Source organism: Drosophila tropicalis, unplaced genomic scaffold (genome assembly GCF_018151085.1).
Source record: "Drosophila tropicalis isolate 14030-0801.00 unplaced genomic scaffold, ASM1815108v1 contig_952, whole genome shotgun sequence".
NCBI classification, from domain to species: domain Eukaryota; kingdom Metazoa; phylum Arthropoda; class Insecta; order Diptera; family Drosophilidae; genus Drosophila; species Drosophila tropicalis.
In genome coordinates this window covers 257,302-272,708 of record NW_027173453.1, presented here as the reverse complement: position 1 = coordinate 272,708, position 15,407 = coordinate 257,302, and the positions used below count along the sequence as shown (strand labels likewise).

Genomic DNA, 15,407 nt, shown 5'->3' with positions numbered 1-15,407 from the left:
TCCTGCGCCTCGAATGAACGACAAACAGAGCGCCACATCTTTCACTGTTCCTTCAGGTCTCCTGTGGTGCTAGCAGCCACAAATCTCTCCCCGTCGCCGTCTACTTGATTCTCTCTGATGTCTAAACAAATGCTTAGATTAGAAAGACCCCTGACAACAGCTGAAGAGAAATTTTCCTTGTGTTGAAAGGACAATACCCACAATAAAGAAAGCCTACATGCTGTGATATATAGAAAAACCCAAAACGATTAAGTTGTATAACACACAAAAAGCCTTTTCCCATATATGCGCATACATATAAAGAAATTATATGAAAACCATCTTCAGCAAAGTGAGCAACAACAGCTGCTGCTGCTGCCACCCACCACACAATGTTGCCAAAAGAAAAAAAGAAAAGTAAGGGGCATTGTAGTTGGAGTTCTCAGTCACAGGGTAGCAGACATTTCCATTAGGCCAAAACAAATAGACAAGCTTGACTTGAATTTCGGCCCAGAGGCTCACCGAGAAGGAGTCGGCAACTCAATTCTCACTCAAAACCCATCAAAACTATCAATGACAGAAATACAAGTTTCGAAATTACATTTAAGGAATCGTTTATCCTTCAGCTGTCTGAGATATGTAGATACTTTTAATTACATTTCTAATCATTTCCGAAATATGTATCTATTTGTGTATCTTACCCAGATGTTGCCGCTGGCTACGCCCATGGGTGTTTGAGATTAATGTTGCAGCGGAAGTGCAATATTTGCGGCATGCAAATAGATTTCTAAACGTTCAGTGTTTCATTCAGTTTATCTCGCATCGTTCGCGTGTGTCGTTTATTTGCCAACTAACAAATACATACATATGTATGTACATATGTGTGTATAGACACGTTTCTATGTATGTACATATATCTATCCAAGTTTCGTTAAGCGCCACTTGTCGTTGGCTGTTGGCATTGTCGCTGTCTACTTAAGTCTTAGGTGACAGTTAAACACCTCAAATATGCTACCACATTTGGTTTCTTCCCTCTCTCTCTCTCTCTCTCTCTGTCTACTTGGTTTTTTGTTTTTTAATTTTTCGGTTTTTTCGAATTTTGATTACATTTACATTTACTTAATAAAGAGACAGAGAGTCCACACAGTCAAAGTGGATTCTGCGGGCCAACAATAGCAACAACATTTTGTTGTCTTCGTTGCCTTTAGTTGACTGTCGTTCGTTTTGGTTTTGTTTGTATGTTTGCCTTTGTTTCTATTTAAATTTCAAATATTTGTCCATTCGCTCGCTTGTCTCGGCTGCCGTTTGTTTGCCCAAGAATGGGATAGATAGACAGATAGATAGTCTACTCCATCTCTAGACTAGTCTAAAGGGCCCTTAGATCTAGACAAAAGGGACAAACGGAAGTTCTGATGCTGTGGCGCCTAAAACTTAATCTATGTAATCGTCCAAGTAAATAGAAAACTTGCAGCTTAAATTTGTTGTTGTCAGCAACCGTAAATTATGCCTAAGCAGAATATGCAGCCACACTTTTCCTTAGAAAAAACTTCAGTCACACTAATTTACTCAAAAAATACAGCTAGTTACCTGTTCTACCTCAATTTCTCCCTCCACACATTGTTCTCCTTCTGTTTTCCATCTATTTGAACTGCATAATGGATTACTTATAGATAATTTTGTATATTTCAACGCCGTTTTTCCACTGTGCTGCACAAGCGGACTCCGTAGAGGGGCATTGTGTCTATGGCTAATACTATTCCGCCCACCTCTTCTTTATGGCTGTATCTATCATTCACTATGTGTTTGGGCCTCTGTGGCCCGGGCAGGTAGACGAGTGGAGAAACAACTTCTTTAAATTGAACTTGTTCAAGGCGCGAGTTAAACAATATCGTCGAGAAATAATGGACAATGCAACGCTCCATTTGTTGCGCTTACAGAGCAAATTAATTAAATTAATTAACACTAATAGTTTGTTTTCTCTCGCTCTCTCTCTCTCTCTCTCTCTCTCTCTATTTTAGTTTCTGTGTTGTGTTGCTCTGCTTAATCAAGTTTTATTGTTGAACGAGATACCTAATTGCATGCACAATGGCCATACTATTATCAGCTTATTAACAATATCTATTATATATATATATATATATATATATATATATAGAGAGAGAGAGGTGTGTGTATATATAGAATATCATGATCACACATGTATTTGTAGGTATGTAAAATTGTTAAATGAAAAGAGAATCGCTGTTGACTTTGTTGTCATTTGTTGCCATGTCACACGCAAAATGCATGTCACATCCAACGACAACTCGGGTATCTATATCTATTAACTATATATAAGTACAAACTAAATATACACACATGTGCAGGTATTCTATTCTATGGCAACGCGCAAGTTTTCCCTAATGAGCCAACATGAAATTTGCGTGCCTAACTAACTAAATGTCACATTGTTGCTGCTGCTGCTGCTACTATTGTTGTTATAATTGTCAAGACCCTCCTCTTCCTGCCACAATGAAAACCTGACTGAGACCAATAATCAAATCATGGCAAACGCATTTGGCAATTTGTCGAGTCAATAAAAGTGTCAGACTGCATTAACTTAAATAAAACGTTCGCAGAGACCCTTTCCACCGCAGCGACTTTCACTTGTCTGTCGTCTCGTCGTCGTCGTCTTTTGTCGTATTTGTTCAAGAACTAAAGAGTCTTGACATTGGGTCACAAGATAAGCTCAACAACTAAACAAATTTCCGTTTAAGTCAAAACCCACAGAGAAGAAATATCCAAGAATGGATAGCCTATGTTTAGGAGCATTAGAAAACTTTCGAAGAGTTTCAATTTTTAAGTCAATTGTTGGAATTTTGTTTTACTATTTTTTTCCTTAAAGGCCAACAATGTGTTTTTCATTGTTTTTCCTGTTGGGTTTTCATCGTTTTCGTTGGCGTTGGCGTCGTCGTTGGCGTTTCCCTTTCTCGTTTTCTCTCGGCTTCATTTGAATATTAAAAAATTCCAAAACATAAAAGGTATTTTTATTTGTGATATTTTGTCGCACCTTTGCGACAACCAACTTGCCACCTTTGCGAGGCACAACAACGTCAACAACGATGACGATGAAATTAAGTCCAACAAAAAAATGTGCCACCTACCCCCCCGCCACGCGAAAAAGAGAGAAAAAAAAGAATATTTAAGGCAAGGGCGGGCATTGGAGTGGGAGAGCAAAAGAGAAGCATATCCTCGATTTAATTTAACATAAAAGCGCGTTCGCCATTAGGTGGTTAAACCACCAAGGACCCAAAGAACCAACCAACCAACCAACCACCCATCCACCTCTCGCACCCTCAATCCTCACCCCTCCAACACCGCAGCGACTTTTAGCGCTGGAAATTTATGAGGCATGCTCAGGTTTTTATTAGATTTTAACTAGCCTAATATGTATATACAACATAGAGTAGGTACATACTAATGCCAGGGTTGGACCAAACTCCAGGGATAGTCACTCGAAAACTAAACGTGCCAAAAACATTAAATATGTTAATTAGTTTCAACGCCCCTCCCAACTGACCTCCACCCAGAAAAAACACACAACTGACCGAAAATTAAAATCAAGCGCAAAAACTAAATGTTCAGGTTTTTTGGCACGAACCCGAAGTATGTGTGTATGTATGTGTGTGTGTGTGTGTGTGTGTATATGGTATGTGCCTGTATTTTTGGCCAAGTTATTTTTTTAGTTGACACATTTGGGCCCGAAAGCTGAGAACAAAACACACAGGGTTGACCGACCGACTAAGTGCCACTGGTCACGATAACTTCAATCTAGGCACCGAAATATGCAAATACTATCAAACTAACATATACACACCAAGAAATGTGTGTGTGTGTGTGTTTGACAGATGTCCTTAGGTCAGAGGGTAGAGTTGAGTTGAGTTTTATCTACTTGTAGCAAGCTGTACACAATTGAGGCTGACACTTACTGCTGTCTCCCCACCCCCCCGACTAGAAGACTGAGGAATTCTTAGTTGCCCCTTTTCGATAAGAATAGGCGAATATGTACTAACTAACTGAATTTTAGTCGTCGAAAATTGCGTGCAAGTTGGAGAGAGAGAGAGGGAGACAGCTTAACAGATGTATTCCCGGCTGTTGCTTTTTTTCCTTCGATGGAACAGTCAAAAAGGATGCGCTTAACTATCCAACCCATCGACAACAAGAAGAGGAATGAAATGATTGCAACCGATAGCTCTAGCTGGAATATTTATTATACCCTTTTGCACTCCGGCTGTTGTGCTGGGACCATCAACTGGTCCTGTACGTGGGGTGCGTGTGTGCCTCTGCCTCGTCATGATACAGTCAGCGATAAGTGAGCCGCAGTGCCGCAATTGATGGCATTAGGCATTAGATAAGAAATCAGACATTTATGGGATGGACATTTGCTGCGAACCGCACCGAAACGAAGTGAACCAAACTACATGGAAGACAACATCATCCAGGAGCAATGAAGGTAGCCCAGTCATTAATAGCTTAGCTTAACCCCGAGGGTTGGTTGCCTTTCAATTGAGGCAGCCATTGATATGGATAGATTTCTCCTAGACTCCTTTTGTTCAAAACAAATTAGGCAAGAAGCTACCCTATAGCCAACAGTTCGTTTTTTCAATAATTATGCAGAGCGAGAGGGGGAGAAAGAGAAAGAGAGAGAGAGAGAGAGAGATTAGCACAAAACCAAAAAAATAAAAAAAAAAAAGTTCATCTTAAGAGAGACCTAATGACAGTCAGTCAATGGGCCTTTCCCATTTAATTGAGTAGGTTTGTATCTATTAGATATGATCCGTTTGGGCTTAGTTTGGTTCCGGTTATACCTTTTGTCTTTGTCCTGTTTGTGAATGGATGTGGATGTTTTCCAATCCACGAGCCAAGACGACTTCAAAAGAGCCTTTTCAAATTGTGTTTTTGAGCAACACCTAACTACCTGCCTGTTTGCTAGTCAGTCAGACCGACAGCCAGACAGCGAGTTTGCCTGGCTATGACAGACAAATTGGCCATATCCCAGCACACACTGACGCACACACACTCAAACACACACACTAGTGTATAACGGGCCGCCGCCTTTGATTTTCTAATCGAATTGTTTCAAGAAAAACCACAAGAGAAACGGATGCTCAGACTAGAAGAAGGATGAGAACCAGCGGGGCAAAAAAGGGTATACAGAAACCGAAAAAAAAAATACGGCCCATGTCAGGATATGTGAGCTTCAATTAATTTGATTTGCGTTTAAATGTGCTATGTGCCCATGTGTCCGGAAATGGAACTCCACTTCACTTTAGTTTAGTTGTCTATCAACTTGGCTGTGATAAATTTTTTGCGCTTCGTCTGCCATGCAAGAAGGGCGACAGCAACGATGGCAATGGCGACGACGACGACGACGACAAGGACCACTTGGCATGCCTGAATGCTCACAGGATAACGACGCTGACGACAACGATGGCGAGAAGATGGCCAACTATGCGGCTATGCTTTAGAACTATGATGAAACTAATGGCAAGCATACCTCAATTCCCAATCTCCCCCAGTCCATGGTCCAGACCCAGACTCAAGCCCTGGCCCTTTATGTCCATGCCCCTTTTGGTACATTTCCATTTATATTTACCGCGTTGCCCGGTACTTGAGAAAACGCTTCACTGAATGGGGCATTTCTGAAGTAGAATTGAGTCAAATAAGGTTATACAAAGGACTAGTGGGGCGGTTAAGGGACGAGGGGAGCGGCGAGTGTAAAAGGGGGGTTTTTTTGTTCGTTTTTGGGAAGTCTTTTGCTAATTGGCAAAGCTTTTTGCTTAGCTTCAACAATTAAACGCATTAAGGCGACACCTACCACCAATTCCCTATCTGTTATAGTCCTTGCCTCATGTGTGTGTCTCCCTCTCTCTCTCTCTCTTTTTCATTCGCCCCAGCAGTGTGTGTGTGTGTGTGTGTGTGTACCCACCCTTTGAACCAACGGGGTTGATTGCTCAGCCCGACCGCAACATGGCCGACAAACACGCACAGATACTTATACACTCAGGGAAGAGGAAAAAAAAGAAAATGGGAATGAAATAATACACGGACAAAAGAAAAATACACCAAGTCCTAGGCAGAGTCCAAAAATAAAAGAATGGGGCGTTCAGAATTGAGCGCATTTTTTTGTTCACTTCGTTTTTCCGTTTTTGCATTTGACCTTAAGTGCATTTCAATGTACGTAAACACGTACACTTACCGACGATCTGAAATTATTGGGCTCATAGACTCCGACTCCGACCCCAAACCCAAACCCAACCCCGACACCGACCCCGACGACTACGACGACTTTCTGTTGTTGTTTTGACACGCAGCCAGCGACCGAAGTCGTCACCTGGCACCTGACCAAATGTGAACCCTCCAGACCCGTAATCGCACCCGCATGTGCCACCACGCTAGACCGCAAAAAGTGTTAAATTATAGGACTTGGTCATCGTGTTGGCTATATAGTCGCTAGCTTTATCATGCGATGAACGATGGAACTCTGAGAACGAATGCAGCTGACACTCAACTATTCGACGAATGGGTCATCCATTTTGTAGTTAGTCTCTTTTAAAACAACAACAATAATAAGTTAACCCAATTTTTAAACTCCAACAACCGAATACATGTACTGATTCCGATTCCAATCCAAATCCGAATCCGTTTTCAATTCCAATTGAATCCTGGAACACACGCAGAGCTTTCCTTGCCTTTTCTGTGGCAAGTATATGACGAGGCGGCGGCATGCAACGTTTGAACTAAAGCAAAATTAATGGCCAACACAGGCTACTTAGCAGAGGCCCACGCACTGCTCAGTGCGAGAAAGAGATAGAGAGAGAGACAGAGAGAGAGAGAGAAAAAATGGAAGAACCCTTTATGCCACCAAGTCGAACTCAAAGTCGCCAATCGTCGGCGTTTCGGCTTGTTCATTGTGCGATTTATGACTTGGCATGCAAAAATACAAGAGGGAAGGAAGAAACAGAAACAGAAAACAGTAAAAATAAGCGAGGAAAAGGCGGACCACAGACATGACAAAAATATATATACATACATATACACATATATATTAACAAAATAAAATAAGAGGAGAAAAAGGCAGCAACAACAAAAACAACTGCATGGCGCCCGCCAGCGTCGACGCCATTATCATTGCAGGGGCATCATCGTAGGCAAACGAGGCGCAGGCACTGGGCAGAAGAACCACGGGTGGCACAATCGCTCGCCGCCTGCCGCTTACCACTCGCCACTCACCACTCACCGACGCTGACTCTCAGCCGGTGCCGATCAATAAAATGAAAATTTTTGCCCAGCAGTTGATGAAATTTACGCGATCGGCGTCGGCAAAACTACAAAGTGTGTGTGTGTTCGGCTAAAGAAGACCAAAAAGAGACTAACTAGAGACAAGAAGAAGAAGAAGAACCAGGCACCAAATCCAAACGAAAACCCCCAACAAGAGTACAAGCAAACAGCAAAGAAGGAAAAATTAAAATTAAAAGCCAATGCCGCCAATTTGCTTTGGCGCCCCCGCCGATCTTTCCACAAGAGAATGAGAAAGTTGTCGTCGTTTCCTCCAAGAGGAGTGAGTGGTTGGTGGGTTTCATCCACAGTTCGTGTGAGAAGTTTTTCAGATAAGCGCAGAGGCGCTTCATTGCAGCACTTCAAAGTGCAGTACCGGGATCCCCGATGGGTAGGCAAATTTATATTGATAACGACTCTAGATCCGATCCTCTCTATCGCCGTCTCCGTTTCTAGACAGATTGCAAATAGACCGTAAATGGGCACGGGCCCATGGCACCACATCCGAGAGCTAATGACGCATCTTTTCTCCGTTTGATCCACTGATATACATAGAGCTACTTTAAAGTTACATGCTTTCTGGAGGACCTCGAACCTCGGAGGTTCTCTAAAGTTAATCTGTCGTGCAAGTTTTTGGTTCGGTTACTCAACTTTTTTTGCCGATGAAAAGTTAAATAGAATTCACAGATATGTTAAATAGGTAATGGGGCAGCATCTTGCAGGAAGATGGGTACGCACATATGTAGGTAGATAACTTAAATATCTAATGCGGTAAACAAAGAAGACGTACAGTACTTACAAATCCATGTTTATCACTAATATTGTTGGTCAATTTTAATTTGTGAAATGAAACAACTTTTTGCATCCATTGCTCACCCGTTGTGGGTGAATCTGGATGAATATACATGCGTTTTGGCATTTCAGGATCCGCTTTACCAGCGACCATCCAACGACTGTAAATAAGAGAATAGTATTTGAGATTACAAGAGAGACAAACAAGAGGATGAGGATGGGAGTGATATGTGAAAGGAATGTGGCCTGGGATGGGGTGGAATGAAAGTCCCACCCAAAAGCAAAACACACATTCCATTGGACCCCATCTTTCTAATCCTGGGATCGCTTATCCCTATGCTTACCTATTATGAAATTTATAACGATAATCATCCGCCGCAACGATGTCCAGTAGCAGTATGTATTTAGCCTTGGCATCCAGTCCCGAAACACGAAATTTCATTTGCGGAAACATTTGTCTGCAGAAGAGAAAGAGCCAGAAAAACGGGTGAGTTAGTGACTGAGTGAATACAAATGGTGGCAAGAGGGGCAATCGGGGGGTATGGGGCACAAGTCATTTTGCTTTGGTAATCAAATAAAACATTAATCAGCACAACATAAAGCCTAAACACTGCAACTCGCTTCGCCTTTGCTTATTCTGGGTTCTTGGTTTTGGATTCGGTTCCGTTTTATTCTGTTTTTGTTGTTGTTGTTGTTGGTTAAGCTTAAAGCCTGAGGTTAAGATTGAGATTGAGACTCTGGATGGCTGCGGTGGTGTGGAACGTCGAGGGAGAGAGAGAGCATGGTTCTCAGGGGCCCACCAGTAAGACGATGGGTGGAGAGTGAGTTGAGTTTGAGTCGCCACAATCATCATCATCATCATTATCAGTTCGAGAGAGTGTGGAACTAAAGCAAACAAAACCCCAAATCGCCTCGACTTGGACTTGGACGAGTCGGGGCCAGGTTATCAAGTGGCGCCAAGCCTCAAATTGTTTCGGCCTGGCCTGGACTGACTTGTCTCGTCTTGCCTCGACTCGAATTCAAATTGGCCCTGTTGGTCGAGTCGATGGTAAAAGAGTCGAGGCGAGTCTTCAGTCTTGAGTCTTGATTAGCCTTAGTCCATCCATGCTTTCTGGCCATGTTGGTGGCAATGTGCAAACTCGAAAATTACATGGGACCCCAGAGCTCCGTGTGGAACACACATGCGACGACCTACAACACAGACAACGACAACCACAACGACGACGACGACGACGACGCGGATCGACTAGGACCGATGATGGACCAGTTATAAAATGCACTTAAAAAAAAGGGGGGGCATTCGTTAATAATTTATGTAAAGGAAAATCCATTCTATTAATAATAAATATTCTTCTACATGGAGAATATTCGGTAGTAAAAATGATTTCTTTTCTGTAAGTGTACCCACCCAAAAAGTGCCTCACCCTCAATATATGAAACTCTTTTTACTCCCTTCCCTACCTCATCCTGATCTGTCTTTCTACCTCTCACACTCACACACACACGCACATACACACAAATATGAAAATTATAACTTTAAGTAGCAATCACTCAATCGCTGCGACTGCGCCTCCATCGTCAAGTCCAGCGCCAGCGCCTGCGCCTGAGCTCCAGCCCGAACCTCAGCCTGGGCCTCATGAATCAAATTTAACGAACGTCTTGTTCATGTTCACAGATCATCATCAGCTGCGACTGCATTTTTGATAAAAACCAACAAAAAGAACAACAACAACAACAAAAAAACACACACACAAAAATGAAGGTGGAGAAGAAGCAAAAGGAGGGCCTAACAAGACTGAGTGATGTCTGACGGACCTGACGAACGGACAAATGGACTAAGCGACTCACTGACGGACTGGCTGGCGGGACTCCTCGTCCGAGGATGTTTCTATTTAGAGAAGAAGGAGAAGAAGTCAGAGCATCTCCCCCTCCTCCACCACCACCTCATATACTTCTCTTGTTTTGGGGCTTGCCTTGGGTTTTTCTTCGTTTTTTTTTTTTTTTGACTGCAAATTATTTTTTATTTGCGGGGAAGCGAGCGAGCCAGGCACGTCTGCCTTGGGTTGTTGCTGCTGCTGTTGTTGTTGTCTTAACTGAATAGCTCGTTAACATTATTGAGCACTTGGCGCCAGTTGTTGGCAGCTTGTTATGGCCAGGCGGCTGGCCTGAGCATCGCCTCGCCTCGCATAGCAGCTCAGTTCAGTTCAGGCTCAGCTCAGCTTAGTTCAGTTCGGTTTCGGCCAGTCCAGTCCAGGCCAAGTCGCGCCATAGCCCCAAGCCAACTGGAGCCAGGTCCCCGGTGTTTGGGTGCCTCGATGCCCCGGTGTTTGGGGGCCCACCACACACGCTAAGAGAATCTTGTTGCGACTGCGCCAACGAACGAAAGACTGACTCTTCCGGACAACAAAACGATTTGCTCTCGTTTGTGTTTGAGGTTGAGGTTGAGGTTGAGCTGCTGCTGCTGCTGCGGCTGCCGGTGGTGTAGCGGACGGCGGTGGTGTTGCTGCTGCTCCTGGCTGTGTTCCAGGAGATGGAGATTGAGAGTTTCGTCGTGCAAATCGTTACGTGTAAAACTTGCACCTTTTGACCAAAGTTGTTTGTTTTTTGTTCTCTCTCTCTCGCGCGCTTGCTTTTGCTGTTTTTTTTTTTTTTTTTTTTCTTAGTCAACACTAGTCGAAGGGCCCACACATTATAGCCAATTCAATTTCAGACTTCTTTCTTCTGTCTCTCTTTCGCACTGAGGGAGTTTTTATTGCCTGAGCAATAACAAACAACACACAACAACGAGCTGTTAATGTGGCTTGAAAGTGTTTGGGCCAGGCTACTTGGAATGAAAGAGAGGGACTTTTGGTAACCCTGGCACCCCATATTTAAGCCTAATTAAAGCCGAGGCGCTGCCACAAAGTGCGTGTGCCTTTGTGTCTGTGTGTGTGTGGGTAAAGGTGTCGCCGTAGTCGCTGCTTTGTCCTTAGCATCGTCATCGTCAGCCCATTGGGGTTAATGGCTAATCAATTAGCCTGGCCCTGTTCCTGGTTTTTTATTTTTCTTTCTTTTTGCCTTGGTAATGAAATGAAATGTTCACCAATTGAGTTGTAATTGGCCACAGAAACGAAGAGAAAGAGAGCACAAAGGGAGGACATAAAGGGGAAGTGAACCAAAACTCTTAACGAAGCGTAGCAAGTTATGGACAGAATGATCCGTATTATGAATAGATAAGTAAGCGTCACAAATGTTTCTCTTGCAGTCGCTGATTCATTTATGAGAGATCGCCGATCGGAGGGGTAATTTATCATCGATATCTGTAAGAACAGAAAACGAAAAAACCTTTAAAGCGCAGCTGTGTTCCGGCTTGTCAACAGAGTCATTCGCGTCTGGATTGCTATCAGCTAAACGGCGTCTATTAACGCACCTGTGCGCCCTTTTTCTTTCTTTCCTTCTCAATGGTCAGTCGTAGAGTGAGTGAGTGAGGGCTATTGGTTTTTGGGAACCGGGAACCTGCCATAGAAGCGTCAATGCATTATCTGATAGTCAATCAAACGGCAGCAGCCCAAAACAAAAAGATGCTTGCACACACAACCAAACTAAACTGCGCTACGTCAACAGCTGACGACAAAGACCGGAGGCGGAGACGGTGACGGAGACGAAGCTGGAGATGGAAATGGAGATGGAGTTGGGCCCCGTTTTTGAAGACTAAACATACAAGCAAAGGTAAAGAAGAAGAAGAAGCAGACAATGGATGATGACAAAAGAGCCCGACGTTTGCCCATGTGCCCGGACCTTGCAAAACGCGATTGTGTAGTGGTCGCTGGCGGTGGCGACGCAGTCATCAGTTTGTCAACAAGCGTGGGGATTAAAGTAGCACCTGCAGTTATTTTGTTTTTTTTTCGGGAACAAACAGTGAGCGAGAGCAACGACGACGACGAAGAAGAAGAAGAAGGTATCAAAGTAGCGCAAACGGAGGAAGTTCTTGGAGAGAATGAGAATCGGCGGAGAAGGGGCAGAGATACATACATATGTACATAGGTACAACGGCTGTTGACAGTTCTCCTTTGTGACAACAAAATTGTTGTCGAGTTTTTGTCGTTTGTGTGTTTGTGTGTGTGTGTTTTTGGGATATTTTTTCATGTTTCGTATTTGTTGTTTCTACCGAAGGGGCAAGCCCTAATCTTTGGCAATTCGATAACTCGATCGATAACTAAATTTTCGGTTTCTGGCCAAATGGGGTGCATATGTTTGTATGCATAATGCAATCGCAATGACAATTGTGCAATTGTCGAGTGAATAACCCCCGTGATAATATGCTAATAATGCAACAATTGCACGTCAAGTGCTCTAAGGACTCTGCGTCGCGGATAAGCAGGAGGACACCATCAAGGACCATCTGTCTGTTGAATTTAATTTGAATTTTATTGAATGACAATTACATGCAAATTTCCCTCTTCGCGATGGGGAAAACCAACAAAATGTATTTATTTGACAAATTCTTTTAAATACTTTTCGTCTTTTCCCTCGCGTAGGAGGGGCAAAAGAAAAGATGGGCAGCTGCAAAAACAAAAAACACACGAAACAGGACCAAGGAGCGGGGGAGCAAAACAAAAAACTGGATATACTAATTACCCATAAGCCAGATGAAGAGCCCAAATTAGTAAAACCAATAAACTGACAGCATGGATATGCCATATATCAAGTCTAAAATATAATAATAAAACAATTTATGAAGGGCTAACAACTGCCCCAAGTCCATGTGGACCATGCCTTCGCCTTTCCCTTTCCGTATTACCTTTTATCCTCCTTTCATTTATTTATTTTATTTCTCGTTTCTTCTGCATTTTTCGACTGTCAGTTAGCAGGCAGAAAAACACGCCCACACATCTCACAGGCCAAAATGAATGGCCATGTCATTAACCAACCGAAGACAGTCAGCGGCCAAAGACATGGACAGGGACCGAATGGGTCCCTTCCCCCTCACTCACACACACACACACACACACACATGATCACTTGTATGGCATGAAGAGATGAGTGGCGCTTATTTTATATCCTTCTTCTCGACTCTTCACTGTGTATCAACTGTGGGAATTCAAGCTGCATGTAATATAAATCAAGTCTGTGCATCTAATTCCAATTGACCGCAGGAGAATCCATGAAATGAGCAACGAAATTAGACTACGAGGGCTAACACAAAAGTCATGAAACATGAACGAATCGACGAGAATGTTTAGTGAACATACTTTAAAGGTGCTCCTTTTCTCATTTCTCTAGGGGTTTGTATGTATGTATATATATTCATCACATTAACATTACGCTTATCAGAAGGCCCCTCGGTAGATAAGATTTGTGTGCGCCGCTGCTGTCAACAGGCAGTCCAAGTGATCATGTTTAGTGGCAGGTTCAAGTGACATAACTCAATGCCTGATAAAGTCCGGAGTCCCATGGAACGTGGTCTAGTGCGACAGCATCCAAGAGCAACCCTTTGGCCCCCTTTCTTTGTGTGGTTTCCTATTTCGGCGATTAAACAACATCAAGACCCAACTGAGACGGAATTTATTTGTTTTATTTTGTTGTACCAACATAATTGTTATGAATTGAAATGCAGTTGCTTGCTCTGATAACGACGACCTTTGTCTGGTTCCATAGTTTTGGTTTCGATTTTTTCATTTGATTTATGGGACGTTTCTTGTGTCACTTGAGAGCCACACGAGGGAAAAGGAATAGAAAATGAAACAAAAACCGAAACCGAAATGACATTATCAATTTTTAGCACAGACTCAAGATTTAAGATTATGGCGAAATTGTTTAACTAGAAATTAATAGACTAATTCGACTCTACGTACATACACATAGAGCTAATAGACGACCATCTCAAGTCTCTACATCATATATATAGACATTTATATCGAATATATCAATACGATATATAAACGAGACCTGAAACTAGCCAAAAACTTTTCATTTCTTAGATATGTATACGAAGAGGGGTGTGTGTGTGTGTGTGTGTGCCTACTTGGGAAAGAGTATAGAAAATGCGACTTGTTGTTCGATTAATCATTTTCGTTTTCGTTTTTTGGCTTGAATTTATTTTGTATTTGTTTGATATATTGTTGGATATTTTTTTGGTCATAATTGCTCATAATTGCGGCTGCTGTCACACACACTCACACACACACACACTGAGTAATGTGTATTCGCCATTTTCGCAGAAAATATTTGTATAGTCGCCATCATTTTCGGTCAATTGACCCATACATGCATATGCATATTCCATTCACCTTCCCCTCTCCATCCCCCCTCCCCACCCCACCGTTTTTTTCACTGTTCATTTTTTGCAATAATGTCCCCCCCCCCACACACACCCCTCTCTCTCTCTCTCTGTCTAATGCCACAAAAATACATCCCCGTGCAAAAGGCTTGTTGTTGTTCTTTATTTGCTTTGTTTTCGGTTTTTGGGTTAATGCTATCTCATTCGTACTTAATGCATGCTTCATCAGTAAGACTAAGCGAGAGCGAGATAGCTGTCACCCACGCGCGCTCTCTACACATACATATATGTACATACATACATGTATGTACATAGGTATGTGTATCTCTCTCATTCTAGGTGTGTGTGTGTGTGGTGGTATTTTTGCGCTTTGCTTTGCTAAAAAAAAAAAAAAATTGTTGTTGGTTTTACTTTTTTTTTTTTTTTGTTTTCTCTCTTTTTCTGCTGGTCAGTCGGTGTTGGCCCGCCCATCTGTCTGCCTGCCTGTCCGCCCTGTTCCACCCGTCCCACCCGTTCCGCAGTCCCTTGCATTGCTTTCTTCACATGCCGTGTGTTTGCTCATTTCACTCTACACTTGTCACGCTGTCGCTGTCGACGTCAACGCAGCAAATTCTGCCACTGGCTCTGCTGCTTTTCGCTTGTTTGCATGCAAAGCATTAAGCAGCTTTGAAGCCTTTTGTTCGTTTGTGTTGTTGCCATTGTTCACATACCCTGCGGGCCGTACAGCCGAAAAGGAAGGGTATATTAAAGTCCATACTAACCCAAAAGACCAAACGATATATGTAAGAAACTCGTGTAAGACGACTGAGAAGACCCATTCGGATCCAAAATCCTATTGCGATTTGAGCCAAATTTGTTTGGACCATCGTCATCGTCATCATTGCAGGGTATTTCGAATTCAACGCTTTTGGCATGTGACTGCGTTTCTTTTTTTATGATTTTGCATGCATTTATGCCCACTTGTCGCTTATTTACAGCAATTTATTAATAATTTTACAACCCATCCCATTGCATGGCCCCACTGCCACCCGCCCCTTCGGCCTAAGGGATGGCTTGTGTC

The 15,407-nt window shown here is 42.9% G+C and overlaps 1 protein-coding gene across 2 annotated transcripts in view; it reads right to left on the bottom strand.

Annotated features, from left to right (window-relative positions):
• bi (T-box transcription factor bifid) overlaps positions 1-15,407 on the bottom strand; it is a 59,875-nt gene that overhangs the window by 25,198 nt on the left and 19,270 nt on the right. Inside the window, exons 2-3 of one of the 2 annotated variants that reach the window (XM_068302255.1) lie at positions 8,433-8,546; positions 8,087-8,249 (exon numbers count right to left, since the gene is read on the bottom strand). In XM_068302255.1, the coding sequence (XP_068158356.1) occupies positions 8,087-8,249; positions 8,433-8,546 (277 nt within the window). The remainder of the gene's footprint in view (positions 1-8,086; positions 8,250-8,432; positions 8,547-15,407) is intronic. The other variant, XM_068302256.1, reaches the window with a different exon arrangement.